The sequence below is a fragment of the Saccoglossus kowalevskii genome, chromosome 4 (genome assembly GCF_978046115.1).
Source record: "Saccoglossus kowalevskii chromosome 4, keSacKowa6.1, whole genome shotgun sequence".
NCBI classification, from domain to species: Eukaryota; Metazoa; Hemichordata; class Enteropneusta; family Harrimaniidae; genus Saccoglossus; species Saccoglossus kowalevskii.
The window spans coordinates 18,220,239-18,244,175 of NC_140644.1; the positions used below are offsets into that span (position 1 = coordinate 18,220,239).

Consider the following 23,937-nt stretch of genomic DNA (forward strand, 5'->3'; position numbering starts at 1 on the left):
ATTTACTTTTCAAGTGTCCAATAGCGTGATTGGTTAGTTCTTGTCACATGATCTGCATATTTCTAATACTATGTATAACCACCTATCTGTTTGTTATGTGTATCTCAATGGGAAGCCCCTTAAATTAGTCAGTGTGTATTGTTACTTAGGATATTATTTTACATAGAATGGTGAAGACAATATTTATTAAAAACCGTTGCTTAGCACCTAAGCTAGAGCCAATCTGTGGTGACTAGGTTCAGTAAATGTTCTCTTAATGTTAAATGTATGCGTTTTTCGTAGTTACTGTTCAAGTCTGTATTGTAGTTACGTGTGGCCTGAATATACTGGGGCATACATGCATTGTATTTGTGTCGCTTAATTATGTATTCAGAATGTTTTGTAATGTATCCCATTTGCTTTTTTACATGTACTGGTAGATGAATTTTATAAATTAATAAAAATGAGCATTGTGCAGAGTACCAATTATATTTTACAGAATCTTTTAAACAGTAAGAAATAATTTTTATAAATCACGAATCTCGCGCATGTGTCGAAAATGAATATACATGTATGTGCAACATTCTGTGTAATTAGATTTTATGTCAATTTTAGATTATTGTGTTATGTATATTGGGTTGATCTGCAATAACAATAATAATAATAATAATAATAATAATAATAATAATAATAATAATAATAAAAAGATTTTCAACCCTGATTATTTATTCTAATATATCTCACTTTTGTCAGTAAACACTTCCTCGGTGTCATAAAAAAAGTTGTTTATAATTTTTAACCAATTCACTCTTGGTTAAAATATCGAACAAAATCTGAAAATCGTGTTCAGTAAAGAGCAGTGAAAAAAAAAAAATCATTATTATTCAATTTTTTGAAGCAGTTTTTATCTGAAAAATTTAATTTTTGAATAAAATAATTTTAATGATGTATTAATTGACGACTTGTTGACTTGTTTGTGGAATGTTCACAGTCATTTGCAAATACAAAAGTAAAACTGCTTGACTGATAAATAAGGAAGACTTTCAGTCATCATTTGGATTGTGCATATAGCGCCCTCTAGTGTCAACAGCAGAATCTGTTCTAGAAATACTATACAGTGCTCAATTAGTGTAGTGGGTTTTATTCTCGCGTTTTGTCAAATGAACATAAAATAAAAAGTGATTATTCAGATTTAAAAACAAAATGTATTGTTTCCTTCACAACCTAATCAATATAAAACCTAGTGAATATCTGTGCATTTCACAGTACATCATATTTACTTAAACTAAATCCTACTTCATATATATATTTTTACTATGGGTCCCATGCAACCTTCACAATGTGTGTAAAATTTATCGCTTGCTTACACGAGATTTGAACCTGAGCTGGATGACATTAATTGCTTTTACATTTGTTGCTGAAAACTATAACAACAAAGTTTGTGTCAAAACTATCACTGCGCTTTACATTGCAAAAATGCAATCAATAATACAACTCAATCATAGAGGGAAACCACTCAAACATTTGTTGGGGAAAAATGAACGTTTAAAGAAATACACAGAAAAAGAGTCAACACAGAGTAAGCCAAAATATCATTTTGCAAGGTCAAAACTTGAATAGTCGGAGCAAAATTTTTCAAAATATACGATTTTACTTTTAGATATCATCAAAATAACATTTAATAAAGATCCTACTTTTCTAGCACATTTAATCCAGAACAACATTTTTGTGAGTCAAGATTTTAACAGTGCGCCCTCTACAGTTCAGAATCCCAAATTATGTTAGAGATGAAAAACATTTTATAAGGACTTTCATAGTAATACAATCCCTAGTTTCCTTCCTCTTTTTGTGCTGATGAATTATAATGAAGTATATAAAAAAAAATAAGTTTTAAAAATGGCACATGCTTTATCCTGATTGTATTCATATTACTTGACACAAATCTCTAATTTTTAATTGTTAGAAATCAACTATTGGCTAATTACACTAATGGCTATTTTTTTTGAATATTTTTATACATTTATCAGTTATTATAACAGAGATACTTAATCAGGGTTTAGGAGAAAACATGTGTAATCAAACAACACATAAACCAGTCCCCAAAATAGTATTTTTTTCAAGAAAAAATCAAGGGCGATCATAATTTTTTTTGTTCATAAAGCAACTATAAAGTGCTTGTAAATTATTTTATGTAAACCAGGATCAGGTATGATTCTTAAAAAAAACATATTGACAATTACACAAGATTAAAATACATTTGAAAATTTGGAAAGTTATGTTTCGGGCCTGGCCATACTTATCTCAATTTCTGTACTTTAAAAACACATGTTAACTTACGTTGGGCTTTCAGAAAATAGACTCCCTGTACCAAGCGTGAACGGCGTCGCCGGTGTGTTCAGAGTCGCCAGTCGTCCTGGTAACTCGTCCTGTTGTAAATTATCTTCCACAGTTTGTTGATTCATCACTCTGTCCAATTCGGCTTGTACTTCGTCAACAGACGGTGTGATTGCGTCATCGTTCTGGCCTTCTGCAGTGAGGAACACGTTGTCTATTCGTGAGTCCTCTGAGACGTCTTTACGTTTCACAATCCTCACATCAATAGACGAATGTGCTGATTTTCCTGTCGCGGTCGGTTTACTACTTTCAGACTCAGCTTGACTAATGCTGTCACATTCTGTGTCATTTTTGTCATCAGCCTCTTCCTTTACATTATCTTCATTTTTATTTTTCTCATCATCATCATCATCATCATCATCATCATCTTCTTCTTCATTCACATCATTCTTTTCTTTCCCTTCCCCTTCCTGTTCTTCTCTATTGTTCGCCGGAACATCCTCTTCTGTACTTTCTGGAATATCTTCTTCTGTATTTTTTATCTCGTTGTTTTCCTCTTCCTGTTCTTCTTCATTTTCATTTTTCTCCAGAATATCATCCTCAAGATTTTCAATCTTGTTGTCTCTCTCTTCCTCATGTTTATCCTTCAACTCCTTATCTTCTTTCTCATCACATGACCTTTCATCTTTGACCTCTGATGACACAAGACTCTCCTCCGCAAAAATCACATCAGATTCATAATTTCCTTTCAACAGAGGAGCAGAGGTTGGTCTGGTGTTAGTTTTTACAGTTTTCACACTGTTCTGTGCTGCAGCAGCATCATTTTTCTTTTTCTTTGTATCCTTCGTTGCCATTATTCATGTGACAGGGCAACTACATGGTGAAATCAAGAAACATAATCTGCAATAGAAAAACAGAGAAAATAAGTATATATATATCTGTATATATGGGATTGGATATGATGGATATGTGTGACAAATCTTGAAGTTCAACTGAAGTTCTGAAATTGTGATTGTTGCACCAAGGTTTGCGAACTAAGATGGCAACATTAAGTGGAGGAGGGAAGCTAAAATTCCTGTTTCTTGAAAAAATAAATCTTGTTTAGGTATTTGCTCTATTAGAAGCTCATACAAATGACATGGACATCTATTGCAGATGCGAAATCTAATAGAGCAAATATCCCGTAGTATACTTTTTCCCCCAGAACTGAAACGTAATGCTGGTTAATCAGTGAACAATCTAAATCTACCATGTATATGTATGGTTACCTAGGCAACCCATATCAGCACTCACAAAAGCAATGTGACACATTCAATTTTGGGACTGTCACCTGACATAAATACTATAAAAAAAAGTTATGTTCAGAAAAGCGATCTTGTAAATTTTTATTCTGGTGTTCCTGACCTTCATTCATAAATATTGTTTAATTATATTGTTTTTTTTAAACCTGTTTAAGTGAATAACCACACTTTTGAGACAAAGATTAGGTCCTATGTCATTTCATACCCAGCTGGTCTTTTCTAAAATTCCATTTATAAATCAAAAACTTGATTATTACTACCTTATTCTAAAATATGTTTGGATATTTAGAATACTAACAAATTCCCGCTTCCGGTTAAAATACACAATGAATATTCACTTTTGAGATATAATTTTTGGTATGTGTTGGTTCTTGTTATTTTTTAAAATCATATTAAATAAAACATTACCATTCATGTCATTCCTTGCAAAAACTTTTTTTTTTCGAAATAGAAATAATTTCTTTGCCTCAGTGACTCTGTATTTATAATACATATGTATATATCCTTGTTACTCTTAATAGTGATAGATTGGAAAACTAAAAATGACCGATTTATATACAAAAACTATATAAAATAACCACTCCATAAGAAGTGAGATAAACCAATTTACCTTTTAAAACAAAACATTAAATTCTCCTTGACAGAAACTCAGTCAAATCTGGCAACAGTGTACTTACCGATAATACGATTACAATCGCATATTGGCATGTTGCCAGGAAATTATAGAGTACCTGGTAATGTTTAATCAAATGAAAAGAAATCAACCGACTATATCAGGTGACTGGTGCAAAGTTTATTTATTTTAGTCTTGCTTTTAAAGACATTTAGGTTATCGACCACGCTTCTGTATAAAGTTTGCTGACGACCTATGACCCTTGTATATTTCTCCCTTTTGTATAACTATGTAGACGAGAGATCTAATTAAATATACATCTGTGGAGACCAGGTTTCACAAATTGGGAAGGCTGATCCTAGTATTGTGTCAATTTTCAGGGTGGCTTTACAATCATAAAGGTTTTTTTTCTTTGCATTGATTCACTGGGCCTTGAGAAGATTCAATGATCGGTGGAGACTGACAGACAGGGTTCAGTAATTTCAAACATATCAGTTTCCATAGCAGCCTACAAGGTTAAAGGTTAAACTCATCTGTGTATAAAGTGGTGCTGAGACTTGCGTACAAACATGAAATACATTAGAAATTTTAAAGACCATCCCATGATGAATAACAAATACTGTAGAATACTTTATTCAGTGAAAATGAAATTGAATGTACTTTTTTTTTACTATATTTCACATTCAACTCATCAAAAATCAATGAAAATAAATTCCATACAAAACACCCAAAAAGCCTTTTCAGCAAAAATTAATTCCAGCGAAAATAAAGTATTTTACATTTTGATTTTATGTAATTTAAGGGACGACGTCAAAAGATCGATGTCGGATAAAAAACTTAATTCCTTTAGTTTTTTTCCAAACCCCCCTACCCCCCACTGAAACTTAATTGATAAATATTGGTCATGGCGTCAGACTACATTCACCATTAAATACAAAATGATAATCAGACAGTAGTATTGCATAGCAGTTGGTTGTCGGGTGGGTGTAAAATAACTTTACAAATGCACCTCACTTGACGAAATATTTACACTCGAACCAAACTATTTTTCTGTTTTTTTTTCCCTTTTCGGTTATTTCTGTCCATGATTGGATAGAAAAAAAAACGAACTACAAATACTCCAAGATTTTTTTGACTTCATTAAAAAATAAAATCATTTTTGTAGGATGGAAACTTTTTGAGGTCAAAAACCCCCACCCCCAAACTAAAGGAAATAAGTTTTTTATCCGACATCGATCTTTTGACGTCGTCCCTAAGGGAGTTCGAGACAAATTCAAATTTAGGCTACTGCACGTGTTACTGAGCATATTATTGGTTAACAATTTCTGCATTCTATGGCAACAAGTGTAATAATAAAAGTATGAAGACAATACTACTTTCATTTCGACCCCAAAATTCCTCAAGCTCTTCAACCTATTAATAGCCATCATTTCTCAACAAATTTTAGCGCCATATTTGGTACATTTTTATGTATCTTAAAATGGAGGGGTAGTCACCTGCGTACACACAGGAATGGAGTCCAAAGTGACAATAACAACACATGCTAAAAACGCAAAGGCTTATGGGTAGATGCTTGTTTGTAAGCAATGACACGCTATGACCATCTTCTGCAGCTGACGACTCCCTCGCTTTAACTTTAGACCAAGCAAACATAAACAGAAAACATTGTGCATTTTTTTTTATGAAAAAATTACAGAAAATCACTTTGGTGTTCAAAGGTTAAACATATACATGAATGTCTGCATCAGTTGATAGGCATGTGATTTGCATATATAATTGATTATAGGATGTCAGGACAAAAATAAAATAAACAATGATAATGGATTATATATATTTTTGGCCATTTTAAAAAATTTTTAAATTCATTTTTTTTAACTGAATTTATTTTACAGATACAATATTTTCATAAAGTATTTTAAAATTGTTCATCTATTATTCCTCAATCATATGTTTTCTAGCTATCATCATCTGATTTCAATTCAACCAACTTGCTGTTTCTTTTCAAATATAAGAAACTAAAAAATTTACAACTTTCATTGTTGTATTTCCATGTTCTGAACTATTTCTTTTTTTAATTCACCTCCAGTTCTATTTTTAATTCTAAAAATCATATTACTGCTGACTAGAAAACCACTCAAATAATTTTAATTGTCCATAATAAAATTTCAGCCACTTCCAAAAATAATAATTAATAATAGTGCAATTAATTCAAGGGTTACCGGTACAGCATATTAATAAAAAATAAAATAAAATTCAAATTTAATTAAATTTAATTAAATCAATTGTATAAATGAGATTATAATGATGAAACAGTCTAGAACAAATGTTTTTTTTGTGTGTGTGTGTGTGGGGGGGGGGGGGGGTAAAAAAATGAAAAAGAAAAAATTTCACACATATTTCTTGCTGCAACCATGAAACAAATAATTTCTTCCCATATGTATGTTCCTTATAAATCATTTTAAAGCAGAGCAGAAACAGAAGACATCTCTGAGAAAAACCCGAAGACAACAAAACACTGATTCGGAAAACATTTAAAATATAAAATTTTATAAAATAATTGAAATGTTAATTTTTCAATTGTTGAATGTAAAAAAGGTAGTATTAGTACAAGGTATTAGAGCATTCAATATGTTTTTGTCCACAACACAAAGACCCAACAGGAATTTTGTATAATAGATGAATATAAATATAGTACTTTAGAGTCGTTTGGTGTTACCTTTTCACATTCAAATAACTACTTCTAAGCAATTGCACAGTGCTCAAAATATCTCAGTTGTGTAGTCTGTTGACGCAACTTGAAATGAACAATGGTTGCTAAGAAGAGACAGAAAAATATTGGTTTTCCAAAGGTCAAAGTGCAATAATCAGATTTAAAACCCCCAAGAACAGAAACCTATAGAAACAAGTACATTTAGAGACTGTGTATTTTATGGTGAGAATATAATCAAAGATACACAGGTTGTTTCTGTTCATTTGAACTAAGAATGAATAAAAATATAACAAAGTTATGCCTACTTTGTTTTCACATTTTTACAAAAAACAGAAAAAAATAGCGTTCAGAAAAAATATTTTATTGTTTTCTACTTAAACTTAACCATTTCACCACCAGTTACCTCTTTTCACCAGAACCCCAGGGTAGTGTACACCAGAACACCAGGATAGTGTACACCAGAACACAAGGGTAGTGTACACCAGAACACCAGGGTAGTGTACACCAGAACACCAGGATAGTGTGCACCAGAACACCAGGGTAGTGTACACCAGAACACCGGGATAGTGTACACCAGAACACCAGGATAGTGTACACCAGAACATCAGGGTAGTGTACACCAGAACACCAGGATAGTGTACAACAAAACACCAGGATAGTGTACACCAGAATACCGGGATAGTGTACACCAGAACACCAGGGTAGTGTACACCAGAACACCAGGACAGTGTACAACAGAACACCAGGATAGTGTACACCAGAACACTGGGATAGTGTACACCAGAACACCGGGATAGTGTACACCAGAACACCGGGGTAGTGTACACCAGAACACCAGGATAGTGTACACCAGAACACCAGGGTAGTGTACACCAGAACACCAGGATAGTGTACACCAGAACACCAGGATAGTGTACACCAGAACACCAGGATAGTGTACACCAGAACACCGGGATAGTGTACACCAGAACACCAGGATAGTGTACAACAGAACACCAGGATAGTGTACACCAGAACACCGGGATAGTGTACACCAGAACACCGGGATAGTGTACACCAGAACACAAGGATAGTGTACACCAGAACACCGGGATAGTGTACACCAGAACACCGGGATAGTGTACACTAGAACACCGGGATAGTGTACACTAGAACACCGGGATAGTGTACACTAGAACACCGGGATAGTGTACACAAGAACACCGGGATAGTGTACAATAGAACACCGGGATAGTGTACAACAGAACACCAGGATAGTGTACACCAGAACACCAGGATAGTGTACACTAGAACACCAGAGTAGTGTACACCAGAACACCAGGATAGTGTACAACAGAACACCAGGATAGTGTACAACAGAACACCAGGATAGTGTACACCAGAACACCAGAATAGTGTACACTAGAACACCAGAGTAGTGTACACCAGAACACCAGGATAGTGTACACCAGAACACCAGGATAGTGTACACCAGAACACCAGGATAGTGTACACTAGAACACCAGAGTAGTGTACACCAGAACACCAGGATAGTGTACACCAGAACACCAGGATAGTGTACACTAGAACACCAGGGTAGTGTACAACAGAACAACAGGCTAGTGTACACCAGAACACCAGGATAGTGTACACCAGAACACCAGGATAGTATACACTAGAACACCAGGATAGTGTACACCAGAACACCAGGATAGTGTACACTAGAACACCAGGATAGTGTACATTAGAACACCAGAGTAGTGTACACTAGAACACCGGGATAGTGTACAACAGAATACCGGGATAGTGTACACCAGAACACAAGGATAGTGTACAACAGAACACAAGGATAGTGTACAACAGAACACAAGGATAGTGTACACTAGAACACCAGGGTAGTGTACACCAGAACACCAGGGTAGTGTACACCAGAACACCGGGATAGTATACACCAGAACACCGGGATAGTATACACCAGAACACTAGGATGGTGTACACCAGAATACCAGGATAGTGTACACCAGAACACCAGGATAGTGTACACTAGAACACCAGAATAGTGTACACCAGAACACCAGAGTAGTGTACACCAGAACACCAGAATAAACCAGAACACCAGGATTGTGTACACCAGAACAGCAGGATAGTGTACACTAGAACACCAGGGTAATGTACACCAGAACACCAGGATAGTGTACACCAGAACACCAGGGTAATGTACACCAGAACACCAGGATAGTGTACACCAGAACACCGGAATAGTGTACAACAGAACACCAGGATAGTGTACACCAGAACACCAGGATAGTGTACACTAGAACACCGGGATAGTTTACACCAGAACACCGGAATAGTGTACACCAGAACACCGGGATAGTGTACAACAGAACACCGGGATAGTGTACACCAGAACACCGGGATAGTGTACACCAGAACACCAGGATAGCGTACAACAGAACAACAGGGTAGTGTACATTAGAACACCGGAATAGTGTACAACAGAACACCAGGATAGTGTACACCAGAACACCAGGATAGTGTACACCCGAACACCAGAGTAGTGTACACCAGAACACCAGGATAGTGTACACTAGAACACCAGAATAGTGTACACCAGAACACCAGAGTAGTGTACACCAGAACACCAGAATAAACCAGAACACCAGGATTGTGTACACCAGAACAGCAGGATAGTGTACACTAGAACACCAGGGTAATGTACACCAGAACACCAGGATAGTGTACACCAGAACACCAGGGTAATGTACACCAGAACACCAGGATAGTGTACACCAGAACACCGGAATAGTGTACAACAGAACACCAGGATAGTGTACACCAGAACACCAGGATAGTGTACACTAGAACACCGGGATAGTTTACACCAGAACACCGGAATAGTGTACACCAGAACACCGGGATAGTGTACAACAGAACACCGGGATAGTGTACACCAGAACACCGGAATAGTGTACACCAGAACACCGGGATAGTGTACACCAGAACACCAGGATAGCGTACAACAGAACAACAGGGTAGTGTACATTAGAACACCGGAATAGTGTACAACAGAACACCAGGATAGTGTACACCAGAACACCAGGATAGTGTACACCTGAACACCAGAGTAGTGTACACCAGAACACCAGGATAGTGTACACTAGAACACCAGGGTAATGTACACCAGAAAACCAGGATTGTGTACACCAGAACACCAGGGTAATGTACACCAGAACACCAGGATAGTGTACACCAGAACACCGGGATAGTGTACACCAGAACACCAGGATAGTGTACAACAGAACACCGGGATAGTGTACACCAGTACACCAGGATAGCGTACAACAGAACAACAGGGTAGTGTACATTAGAACACCGGGATAGCATACAACAGAACAACAGGGTAGTGTATATTAGAACACCGGGATAGTGTACAACAGAACACCAGGATAGTGTACACCAGAACACCAGGATAGTGTACACTAGAACACCAGAGAAGTGTACACCAGAGTAGTGTACACTAGAACTCCTGGATAGTGTACACCAGAACACCGGGATAGTGTACACCAGAACACCAGGATAGTGTACAACAGAACACCGGGATAGTGTACACCAGAACACCGGGATAGTGTACACCAGAACACCAGGATAGTGTACAACAGAACACCGGGATAGTGTACAACAGAACACCAGGATAGTGTACACCAGAACACCAGGATAGTGTACACTAGAACACCAGAGTAGTGTACACCAGAACACCAGAGTAGTGTACACTAGAACTCCTGGATAGTGTACACCAGAACACCGGGATAGTGTACACCAGAACACCAGGATAGTGTACAACAGAACACCGGGATAGTGTACACCAGAACACCAGGATAGTGTACAACAGAACACCGGGATAGTGTACACCAGGACACCAGGATAGCGTACAACAGAGCAACAGGGTAGTGTACATTAGAACACCAGAGTGGTGTACACTAGATCTCCAGGATAGTGTACACACGAACACCAGGATAGTGTACACCAGAACACCAGGATAGTGTACACTAGAACACCAGAATAGTGTACACCAGAACACCAGGATAGTGTACACCAGAACACCAGGATAGTGTACACCAGAACACCAGGATAGTGTACACCAGAACACCAGGATAGTGTACACCAGAACACCAAGGTAGTGTACACCAGAACACCAGGATATTGTAAACCAGAACAGCAGGATTGTGAACACCGGGATAGTGTCCACCAGAACACCGGGATAGTGTACGACAGAACACCAGAATAGTGTACACTAGAACACCAGGATAGTGTACAACAGAACACCAGGATAGTGTACACCAGAACACCGGGATAGTATACACCAGAACACCGGAATAGTGTACAACAGAACACTGGATAGTGTACACCAGAACACCAGGATAGTGTACACTAGAACACCAGAGTAGTGTACACTAGAACACTAGAATGGTGTACACCAGAACACCAGGATAGTGTACACTAGAACACCAGAGTAGTGTACACCAGAACACCAGGATAGTGTACACTAGAACACTAGGATAGTGTACACCAGAACACCAGGGTAATGTACACCAGAACACCAGGATAGTGTACAACAGAACACCGGGATAGTGTACACCAGAACACCAGGATAGCGTACAACAGAACAACAGGGTAGTGTACATTAGAACACCGGGATAGCTTACAACAGAACAACAGGGTAGTGTACATTAGAGCACCGGGATAGTGTACAACAGAACACCAGGATAGTGTACACCAGAACACCAGGATAGTGTACACTAGAACACCAGAGTAGTGTACACTAGAACACCAGGATAGTGTACACTAGAACACTAGGATAGTGTACACCAGAACACCAGGGTAGTGTACACCAGAACACCGGGATAGTGTATACCAGAACGCCAGGATAATGTACACCAGAACACCAGGATAGTGTACACCAGAAAACACGGAAGGTGTACACCAGAACACCAGGATAATGTACACCAGAACACCAGGGTAGTGTACACCAGAACACAAGGATAGTGTACACCAGAACACCAGGATAGTGTACACCAGAACACCAGGGTAGTGTACACCAGAACACCGGGATAGTGTACACCAGAACGCCAGGATAATGTACACCAGAACACCAGGATAGTGTACACCAGAAAACACGGAAGGTGTACACCAGAACACCAGGATAGTGTACACCAGAACACCAGGGTAGTGTACACCAGAACACCAGGATAGTGTACACCAGAACACCAAGGTAGTGTACACCAGAACACCAGGATAGTGTACATCAGAACACCGGGATAGTGTACACCAGAACACCAGGATAGCGTACAACAGAACAACAGGGTAATGTACATTAGAACACCGGGATAGTGTACAACAGAACACCAGGATAGTGTACACCAGAACACCAGAGTAGTGTACACTAGAACACCAGGATAGTGTACACTAGAACACCAGGATAGTGTACACCAGAACACCAGAGTAGTGTACACTAGAACACCAGAGTAGTGTACACTAGAACACCAGGATAGTGTACACTAGAACACCAGGATAGTGTACAACAGAACACCTGGATAGTGTACAACAGAACACCAGGGTAGTGTACACCAGAACACCAGGGTAGTGTACACCAGAACACCAGGATAGTGTACACTAGAACACCAGGATAGTGTACAACAGAACACCTGGATAGTGTACACCAGAACACCAGGATAAAGAGAATAACATAGAAATTTCAATAATCATATTTTTGATTTTCATACAGCTGTGATTTTTAGTGAGAAAACGTTGTCAATTGCCCCCCATTAAATCAGCAAAGAAAATAAACTTAGTTTGTTGTCAATGTAATATAATAATCTCAGATAATCACACTTCGTCTAAACTGAGTAGGATACTTTTGACAAACTCTATATATAAGCTATATGTACATCTGCTTTATTTGTTGCTGCCATCAAGTTTAAAGAGTAGGGCACTTAAGTTCAGGGTCATATCCATATATATTAATAATTAATAAAGTCAAATTGGTTAATGATAGCTTTTTTTCTCTCTGTATAACCTCATTTGTCAATCAAAACTAGTTACCAGGATATGGAAATCAAGTTTATTGAATATGTCAATGGTAAATGACCTGCGGGGCCCCTGCATTTACTTGCCCAGCTATTTAGACCTTTTGATTTCAAAATCAATTTTTTTTAACCTTTCCCAAAAGTAAAGCTTCATATCTTTAAAAGTTTTGGTTGAGAATAGTCGCAAATGGAAATATGTCCAGTTGGTGAAAAGATTAATAAAGGAAATTGTACAAAAATTTACAAAATATTTGAAATGTTGGAAAAAAAATTTAGTGGGAAAAATTAATACAAACAGAGATAGAATTTGTTTATGCTTTGTGTTCTTGTAAATATTATTTAAAATAAAGAAATTAAATTTAAATAATCTTTTTTACTGATTTTTTTTTATTGAAATCAAAATAGAGCAAACCTCATATATCACAATTATGGACACAAATTCAGTTGACAGCTAGGTGGTCATTATCTTGACATGCTTGTCATCAGCGTTAAACCAGTTATACAAATATTTGCTGATTCAACATCAGATGATAAATGAATTGCAGACATGCCCGTCTCTATAGCAACTAACACCACATTCTGATACAAAAATAGCGAACACATATTTATTGTTCATGAGGGCATTAGCAAACTGTAGAGCCACTTATTACCTAAGACTATTTTGATATTATGAGTATATTCACAGGGTTTTAATTTCACAAATCTGCCAGGGAAACACTAAGTTTATTGTTGTATGTTTCATGTTGATTTAAGGTAGCGGGACTATTATTTGCATACTTGTTTTCATCTTCTAATTGTGACTAAATGACTACAAATAGACCCGGGAAAGTATATATTTTTAGAATCGCCAGATTTCAAGCTTTTCACAAATGTATTTTGCATGCCGGTATCTGCATTCTACGACGTGTTACTCAATCAAAGGTGAAAAATTACTTTTTCTGTAAAAAAAATAATTACGCATTTATGCTGGCGATAAGAAGTATTTTTTTCACTTTTCCTAGTTGTTCAATAGTCTGGTAAATTTAATGTGTCTGGTCAGTTTTATTCAAGCAACGCGTTTTAAAAAATAGTGTGCTGAATTTCAATTACTGTTTTAGTCGCATTGCTCCCAACTCAAACCACAACTCGTTGATAAATAATCGATGAAATAGTTTGTCGGGACACATTCAAGTTCCTCTCACTGTCACCTTAAAGCTGTGAAAATTTGGTGTTAATCCGACGACAATAAGTATACGTTATTTTTTGTTAAAGACCTTGTATTTTGAAAAACATAAACTCCTAGAAAACGTCCATGAAGTAACAGCAAAGATTTTCAAACTTGTTTATCGGCACAATCAATTTGTTTTCCCATCAAGGTCTGTTTTAACATGTGTAGGGACATCCAAATGTGTAAGGCTATTGGAAACCAAAAAAATAAAGGAATGGGATAGCGATAATTGGATAAATTCGGCATATGAAAACACCAAAATCAATGATTTTCTTTTCAGTGGCTGTATGACCTTGTGTCTGACACATTCATATGCAAATGACTAATCTGTGAAACAAACAGGGGCGGAGACAAACCACTCAAATGTTTGGAAACACTCATTGTGTGTCAGATAGCTACTGATAACACATCCTAACATTGCTTTGTCTTGAGTTTATCTTTGAAACTTATAGGCACACAGATTAAACCTGTGTTGTTGATTTTGGAAAACACTACTGAGGCTGCCTTGCTTCCCTTCAGAAAATCTACATTTTAACCAACTTACATGACATTCTATGTTATGTTGACTTTATCACATGAAAGTTTATAGTGCATTTCATCAATTAATAAATTAATGTGAAAATCGTAATTTTCAACACAAATAATAGTCTCGCTACCTTAATTTCATAGTGAAGTTTACCTATATATCAGCAAAAAATAGCAAAATTAAAGCCCAGCGAATAATCAATGCATTTACAGTATGTTTATATTTATTTTCAAGGGATATCGAGTCGTCTCGTTCTTAGTCTGTGGAGTCTCGATAGTCAGCCAATTCCTTATTTGTCAAAAAAAAGGGACTTCATCGTCGCTGCAATTTTTCAGTATGTGAATCCAAGTTGCCTCCCCGATGTGAGTAAAGGAAAACCATGCACCAATGATCAACCGCATTGGAATCAAACCAACAACGTCCGTGAAGCCAGACAATCACGCTAACTGCTGTACCATGATTCAACCACAAATTAACAGAATTTTAAATTTATGAAAGTAATGCCTATGGCTATAAATATATTTTAAAACATATATTCATAAAACAAAATTTCAAATCTTTATATTTAACATTGAAGGAACAGCCATTGTACAGTGTCCATACTTGAATTTTGTGAGATTTAGTTTTTCATGCGTTGTTTCTGCCACATGGGACGCATATAGAACATGATATAGCATACCGACTAAGACGCTTTAGCTTTATTTTCTACAAAAATGGTGTCTAACTGAATTGAATTATGCGATGTAATCAAAGCGACAAATCCGTCTTTGCACATGTAATCAGATTTCTATAAACACCGGATAAAATCCAACTGTCTTTTTATTCCTGTGTTTATATGTAATCCAATCACATCATTGATAGAGGCAAAATAAACATACCAACTTAAGAAAGTTTATAATGCTAAAGCTGGCCGCAAATTCAGAATTGGTTTTGGATTCCCAAATAACATTGTTGTATATTTGCTTCTATTTACACCTTTTCAAAATACACATTTCAGGAGACGGATAAGTTTGGCCGAAAGGAAAAAAGAAAAAAATAGACAACAGTTTTTGTTGTGAACTCTCAATCTAATGGCACATTTTTGTAAAAAGCAGAATCGTGCGTAGTATCAAGAATGTATACTCGGAGGGTTCGCAAGGGTGTAAGATGACATTCTTGTGTGAAGAGACGAATTCTGACATGAATCGTGAGATGATTTAAAAGTCACATGACAAACTTTTATTTCTAGAAATCCTGGTGCAAATGAGTGAGTATGGGAAAAATTGTTTTTAATACTGTAAAATCTTTTATTTTCGCTTGGAATTAATTTTTGCTATTTTCACTGAAGGAATGATTCAGTAAAAACAAGTCATTGAAAATGACACAGTCCCCGTTAAGTTCTCTTTGTGCTCGTCATATTAAAGCGGAGGGGCTGTCACAGATTGTTTATTTATATCAAAACACGTGTTTCGTGTCATAGTAATATGGCCAAAATAAAAACAGCCGTTATTTAGCCATCTTTGATCTGATTATGAAACACACTGATATGTATGATGTATATGCCAAATACAAATGAAAATGGTACATAAATTGTGGAAATATAGTAGTAAGGCCAAAAAGTCAGATGGCTGTCAATCGGCCATCTTTTGAAACAAATTGTCATAGACATGCATCCTAACATGTATAAAGTACCTGTATGTGCCAAATTTGAATGAAAACTGACAGAGCACGTCCAAGATACCGCAAAAAACAAAAGCAAGATGCCTGCCAGTCGACCATCTTTGATCCAATTGCGAAATAAATCGTCATGGACATGTATTCTAACATGTATAATCTATGTACCAAGTTTGAATGACAACTGACAAAGCATGTCCAAAATACAACATTTTCAAAAAATAAGATGGCTGCCAGTCGGCCATTTGAATCGCTAAACCACTGCATGTGCATATGTCCCATATAAGGTACTAGGCACATGCAAAGAATGAACGGAATCGGTCCACAGGATTCTGAAATATGACGTTGGATAGACTGACGCACGAACAGACGGACGGTCGGACGGACAGACTCAGGAACTCACGGACGTTCGGGGACATGTATCCTAACATGTATGATCTATGTACTAAATTTGAATGAAAACTGACAAAGCATGTCCAAAATACAACATTTTCAAAAAACAAAATGGCTGCCAGTCGGCTATCTTTGATCCAATTGTGAAATAAATCATCATGGACATGTATCCTAACATGTATAATCTATGCACCAAGTTTGAATGAAAACTGACAAAGCATGTCCAAAATACAACATTTTCAAAAAACAAGATGGCTGCCAGTCGGCCATTTTGAATCGAATCGCTAAACCACTGCATGTGCATATGTCCCACATAAAGTACAAGGCACATGCAAAGAATGAACAGAATCGGTCCAAGGGATTCTGAGATATGACTCCGGACGGACGCACGGACGGACGAACACACGGACGGACGGAGACCGAATTATAAGTCCCCGTTTTCGGACTTCGTCCAAACGGGGACTAATAAAATCCTGCGAATATACCTTTTTCATATATTTTACATTCAACTCATCAAAAATCAGTGAAAAATAATTCCATACAAAACACTCAAAAACTCTTTTTAGCAAAAATTAATTCCAGCTAAAATAAAAATATTTTACAGTAGTGTCTCCTATTTGCAAAGTGTGAAATTTAACTATATTGAACATGGCGATATAAGCTCACTTTTTTCACTTTCACTGTGTCCTCTGTGTTCTGTAACGCTATATTAGTTAGATATATGTTTGATTGATGCGCAAGTGCTCACAAAGTGTGAGACTTTGCTTCTCAAAAGATCACCGTACACGGTTATGAAAGATCTATCCCGTTATCCTGAAAATTCATGAAAGTAAAAATTCCGCAATAGAAAAATTTAAGACGCTATCACACCGTGTGATTTGTATTGTTTTTGAAACTGATTTTCCAAATGAATTTTCCAAAAAAATACAATAAAATAAATATGTTTGAACCCAGACAAATCTGTGGCCAACTTATACCATTATATAAGGAAGTCATTAAAATTCCAAACCACTTGACAAAAAAAAAAAAATCAATTTTATGAACATAAATTATTATATTATAAATTATTTAAGATTATTTTATAATCAAAACTCGACCAATACTAATAAAAAAAAATTATTCTGGATAATTCATTTTTTAGTGAAGGAATTTTGAAAAAATTTCAAATGCCAATGTGCATTGACAGCAGTATATTCATGTTAATCACTGCACGGACCGACCGTGAATTAAGGCCATATAGAAGGAAGGCATGCATGACAGAGTTGAGAGTTACCACAACAAAGCCTAACCCAGAGTCCACGGAATGATACAATTAATGCTACATATAGTGTAATTTTTAATTATCAGTGCAGAATGATCAATCACATACAGGGGAATTTAACGACGTGTTATAGGCTCGGAACCTCCTTATACTTGGGGAGTGGGGGAGCTAATCAACTGTTGGTTTTTTACGACTCTTCGATAAACTAACAATGAATGTATGTGTATTCTTCACCTTATAAGCATACAATGACAGAGCGGGTTTTAAATGAAACATAACGTGCTTATACGCTCGCTGAACAGCTTGAACTTGTCAACGATGTGACAGGACTGGAATAAAAATGTAACAATTTAAGATGCATGACTACCGTACCTGTTTGATCAGTCTATACATGGAGAGCACTCGCTAGGTAGATCATTAACGCAACTACGTTGTGTTAGTTACAATAGGGTTGGACACACACTTGTAACATACACACACATACGTTCGTAAATAAAATGCAAATTGCTGAGACACTGGGTTTTGCTATTGTTATGCAAAACATGACCTCAAGGTGGCCTCTTTATACATACCAGCGAATGCAAAGGAAGTCAATTATTGCACTGCCATTGACAAAGAACCAAACATCCTGACAAACAAAAACTACTGTACTTGTACATGTATACAGAGGCTAATGGGGCAGGCAATTACCGATCAAGTTGCTATGGCAGTTGCTAAGGACTATTCTCGCTTAAGTTGATTGATTGATTGATCGATTTCCGCTTCCGCATGTATCTCAATATGTAGCATAGAAATAAGTGAGTGTCTCTACATGGGTAAATTTTAATTTTTTTTTATTTCAATTCAGTTGCAGTGGCTTTAGTCAGAGATTGTATATACCGCTAAAACCATTTATTTGTTGCAGTTACTTTCACCGAGCAATATAATAAGTTAACCTTTGCACAGTTTGAATGACAAAGTCTACTTGTGCCACTTTTATTCAAAATTCAAATGTTACAATGAGTTCACTTGATTCAATCAAAAACTAGATGTAACATTACTAAATACTAACAAACTGAAACATGCTAAAAGCATCCACAGATATTCATATACTGCTTATTCTAGCAGACAAGGTGTCAAATATTTGTATTATATTCTAAATTCTATTTTAGCGATAATAAAGAATTATCTTTTAGTGACATGTGTAAATATAACTGTTTTAGCATTGAAATAATTGTCAATGCCTTCGTTCAGGTACGAATTCCCTGTGTTTGTCATGCATAACAAATCACAGAATAGCTTCCATGAATATTTAATACAGAATATAGATTTAAAAAGCAGCTTGTCCATATTTGATCTGTTTCAGACACTGGACAGTGATCTGTGGTTTTGTCAATTCTATTTTTCATGACTTTTCAAAATCATGACTAAATGTTATTTTATTTATTTATTTGTTCATCTCAACCTAAACCATCTAGGTATTGCTCTAACTTGAAAAAATAATATATTTGTTTATTTGGCCTTGGAGAAGGTTTCTGGTCAAGTACGGTAGCTTTTTCAGATCACTGTGGGTGTGTTCATGCATAGACCAATGTTCAGATGTATGTATATGTTTTTACATGTACAAAACACTTTGAAATGGGAGACTTTCACAGTCAGTGATATTCACGAAAATATTTGTTCACAATAGACAATTTATTGGCTTCGCAATTCCCACCACCAATTACATATAGTGTCAGAAATATTTCGGCTCACTCTTAACAAATCCAAAATAATTTGTTTAACTTTGCATATGTACTATATTTGCATTTCAAGTTTTGATAATTTTAATAGGAACACAATACTTTATTGAAAAACATAAAATCCTATAACATACATACCAAACAGAAAATCATCCCCACAAAAATTCACATTAGAACACACCCAATAATATTGTAGTATTTAAGGTATCTGTGGGAAGTATTTTAAATTGGTTGAAAGTGTTGCTGATTATTATTCATGCTTTTTTTTTTATGTACCAAAAAAGACGATTATGTTGTTACAGAATTATTTTAATGAGTGTATATTTTTTAGTACATACATGTACACTCACTGTAGTACCCATCAAACATTAGTAAGAAAATTTATTATATGACGTGGGCAGAAGAAATCATTATTTTCCCTTGCCATAATTATACATTTTTCTTAATAAATATGATTATAGTTCACAACTGATTTTGCAATAATAGAGGTTGTCTCCCTGTACACGATTTTTTCGCAAATATCTTACTGATTTGTCTATGCTGTTTAGTTTGTTCTTGTGGATTGTTGTCAGTCGTTTGTTTTATTTCTTGGATTTGTAAATTTCCCCATAAGACTTTTGCACAAAAATTAATGATGGGCAATTAATTTGTTTTTGTTGTTTGAATAAAATAACAAAATTCGTGAAATGGAGGTGCTAGCGCGAAATTCACCTCAACTGGTTTATTCTGCAGGAAATTCATTGCTATTAAATATTTACGATGCACATATTATAATGAGGTGGGCGCGGAAATACGTGCATAATAAGGTCAACATGGTAAAGGTCGCATTGCAGATCCAACATGACAGCACGTTGAAATTCAAGTTTGTCGTAGTCGTCGTAAATAGACTTAAAAAGTAACTCGTACTAGTCATAGAATTAAAAAAAAATCGGCTGCTACAATCAGCAGATGTCTTCTCGGTCAGTTGAAGAGACGTTGTGATTGGCTTAGATGATTGTCAATCAGAACACTCATTAACATAATTACCCATTGAAAAATCAACGGGTTCCTGCAGTGTCGATAGATGGCCATGCAGAATAAACCAGTCGGGGTGATTTTGCAGTTACAGGGGATTTCGCGCTAGCACCTCCATTTCGCGAAATTTTTTATTTTATTTATTAAACTACAGAGACAAATTAATCGCCCCGACTGCACCAGTCTAGTATAAGCCCACCCCCTGATTTTCCAGACTGTACATTTTCAGGCCCCTGGGCTTATACTCAGGGAAGTATGGTAATATTCAAACAAAGTGTAAGTTCACGGACAATGGCATCATACAATTGTAAACCCAGGTTTTGACATCTGCCCTCTGAAACCATCAAACTACAGTGTGATATGAGAATGTGATATCTGAGCCAGTATGTGCGCCCTCTAACAGAACTGCATGAATTGTAGAGACATAATGAAGTACTGAGAAATAAAGTTGGGTAAACTTATTGTTGCTGGGGAGAAATTAGTCACTTAGTACCAAAACTACTACTTCCCAACTCACTTCGTACCACACGACCCCTTTGTACCACAAAGTTAACTCGCACTACACGGCCACTTCATCCCAAATCACTTTGTACCATACAGTTCTTTCGCACCACGCACAATCATTTTGTACAAAAACATTTTTATGGTTTAATAATTACACTTGAAAAAACTTTGAAATGAGGGAATTGTCACCTGTGTACACATGGGAATTGATAACAACAGGCGCTAAAACTACATAGGCCCATGCTTATAAGTAAACAGCAACATACTATGGCATCTACCCCATGTGCAGGTGACAATTCCCTTGCTTTAATGTGAATAAATAATGAAGTGGGTAATATTTGAATTTTCATACATACCATAGATGTGGCACAGTGGTTAGTGTGCTTATCTTGTACCAGTGATCCCCACAGAAGTTGAATTAACATTCTGCCAAGGTGGCAGGTTTCAGAGTTCGGCTTCCTGAGGGCGGAGCTACGTCACAGGACGTTCCACGTTGCTACGACGCGCACCACTGTACATGCATTTCTATGGGCTCTGTGCGCGCTGCTGTGGAACGCCGGTCGAGCCGGTGAAAATTCAAGAAAACAACACAAACTCAACTTTGAAGGAATCCCAAACAACCAAATTTATATATGTTACACACGTAGGGCTAATCTTGTTACACTGTTCAGAGGAGTCTCAACAGTCATCCCAAAGTACCGTTTTCTGCGAGTTTTGGGCCTTTGTTTTCACCGCCGCAGGTTGCCAGGCGGTGAAAATGCCCGGATGTCCGCGCCCGAGGATTATAGTATAACCCAGACGTCCTTAAGTTTGTATAATTTTTTTTCTGGTAAGCTCTGTGAATGTAAATCAATATATTAGTAAATCTCAAATTGGAGAGTTTTAAATTTCAAATGGATTTGACCTTTAAATAAATGTTTAGTCGTCTTTAGAATGATTTTTTGCCAAGAAATAATGAAGTTTTGCTATCAAATAGTTGCATTTTGCCATGGAGTTTTGAGGTGATACAAACATGCAAGATTTGCTATGATGAATTAAACATGTGCTGTCACTTGAGGGTCACTGTAGTTGAGACATGTACACAATGCTTTTTTTCTGGAGTTTTCTTTCAACGAATTAAAACTCTTATTTCCATGTTTTAAGACAGCGCCATCAACGACCAAGTACTAAAATCATTCGTTTTTATTACAACTCGAAAATGGCGTATTTACCAATTTCACGTCCATCACCATCCACGTACAAACTTCTAAAAATTGAAAACAGTTGACAGGAATTCAATCAGTTTTCATCATACTCACAATATCTCTCATTATCGCTCACATCACTACACAAATTAATGACTGTACTACGGAGCTTGGACATACAAATACATCGTTACACGACGAGAAAAATCAAATCGAGCTCCATCATGAGGGAAGTTGATAATTAAAATGACTGTTCAGCGTGAGTATTAAAAAAAATCATCACATTACCTTCCACCTCCCCATAACACACGCCACACCATAGCCCCGGTCATGGCTACCATGACTATTCACTAGCGGAACAAGCATGAAAAAAGTACATTCTGTCGCCCATGATGAGCGAGGTAAAGTCATGGTATTAAGTTCACTATGCAGCGCCCTCAATAATTTATGATTATACAATGTATATATTTACGCCTTTGTTTTTACATCAGTTAAGAGTTTGTTTCGGGCTTCGCTTCAGGGCTCATACCACTAATTAAAAATCCATAGACGACAATGTTAACATATGAGGAGATTGCTATATGAAAATGATAAGCAAGTTGAAAACATGGCTCAAAAATGGGAAATTAACAAGCCAGTAATCAACCACATGAAAAAATGATGGCCAGCTCAAACTCTTGCAAATCTCAGGTAAACAAGACACACCTACTGCATTTGGATTTCACCTAGAGAAATCAATGGAAAAACAACAATATTAGAACATCCAAATACACACAGAATAAACCCAAAGGTACACGGCCGCTAAGTAATAAACAAAAGACCACATGTTCGTCTCACCTTTGACCAAGGTGATGCACGCCCTCAAACAGGGCGCACCTGAAAAACAAATATCAAAAAAAAAATCATTGGTTCTTGCAAGGCATTTAAATACGAACGATCATTGGTTGATTAGTGGCATGAGACCTTAATAGTTGTATATAGATTTCTGAAGAAGCAGTACAAGTTTAAGTCCTGTTACACAAGTAATTAAACTTCGTAACTGGGTTCGGCCTTGAAGGTAACACATATGTACATTTATTTTAATGGATATGTACAGTTTTTAATTGTTTGTCGGAATGAACGAGTTCATATCAATACAAACAGAGAACTGTTACCGGTATTAATGTAGTTTGCCATATTTTATACTTTATATAATTATTCTAATAAAATTCCAAGGCTCTGTCATAAATTGAACATGTATACAAATAGTAAATTTTCATTGATACCATGACCATATTTTTTTTAAAATAATGAATAGCATAGTCAAGTATAAAATGCTAGTTAAACATAAATATTTCAATGGACGTCAAAATATAACTGATGTAACAGAAGAGTTTCTGACTTAAAAAATCAATTTAGAAACTTCACCATTTATTCGCAATATGCAAATTACTTTATATTTCTGCCTAAATCAAAATGCAGTCAAGTGAACA

General features: G+C 36.3%; 1 protein-coding gene across 3 annotated transcripts in view; it reads right to left on the reverse strand.

The window, feature by feature from the left end:
* The window catches only part of LOC100372543 (uncharacterized), a 42,401-nt gene extending 19,508 nt beyond the window's left edge, over positions 1 to 22,893 (reverse strand). The window contains exons 1-2 of one of the 3 annotated variants that reach the window (XM_085497891.1): positions 22,754 to 22,893; positions 2,317 to 3,213 (exon numbers count right to left, since the gene is read on the reverse strand). In XM_085497891.1, the coding sequence (XP_085354017.1) occupies positions 2,317 to 3,167 (851 nt within the window). In that variant the 5' untranslated portion in view covers positions 3,168 to 3,213; positions 22,754 to 22,893. Of the gene's footprint in view, positions 1 to 2,316; positions 3,214 to 18,414; positions 18,581 to 21,637; positions 21,924 to 22,753 lie in introns of those variants that run through there. The other 2 variants (XM_085497893.1, XM_085497892.1) reach the window with 2 other exon arrangements.
* Positions 22,894 to 23,937: the final 1,044 nt, after the last annotated feature.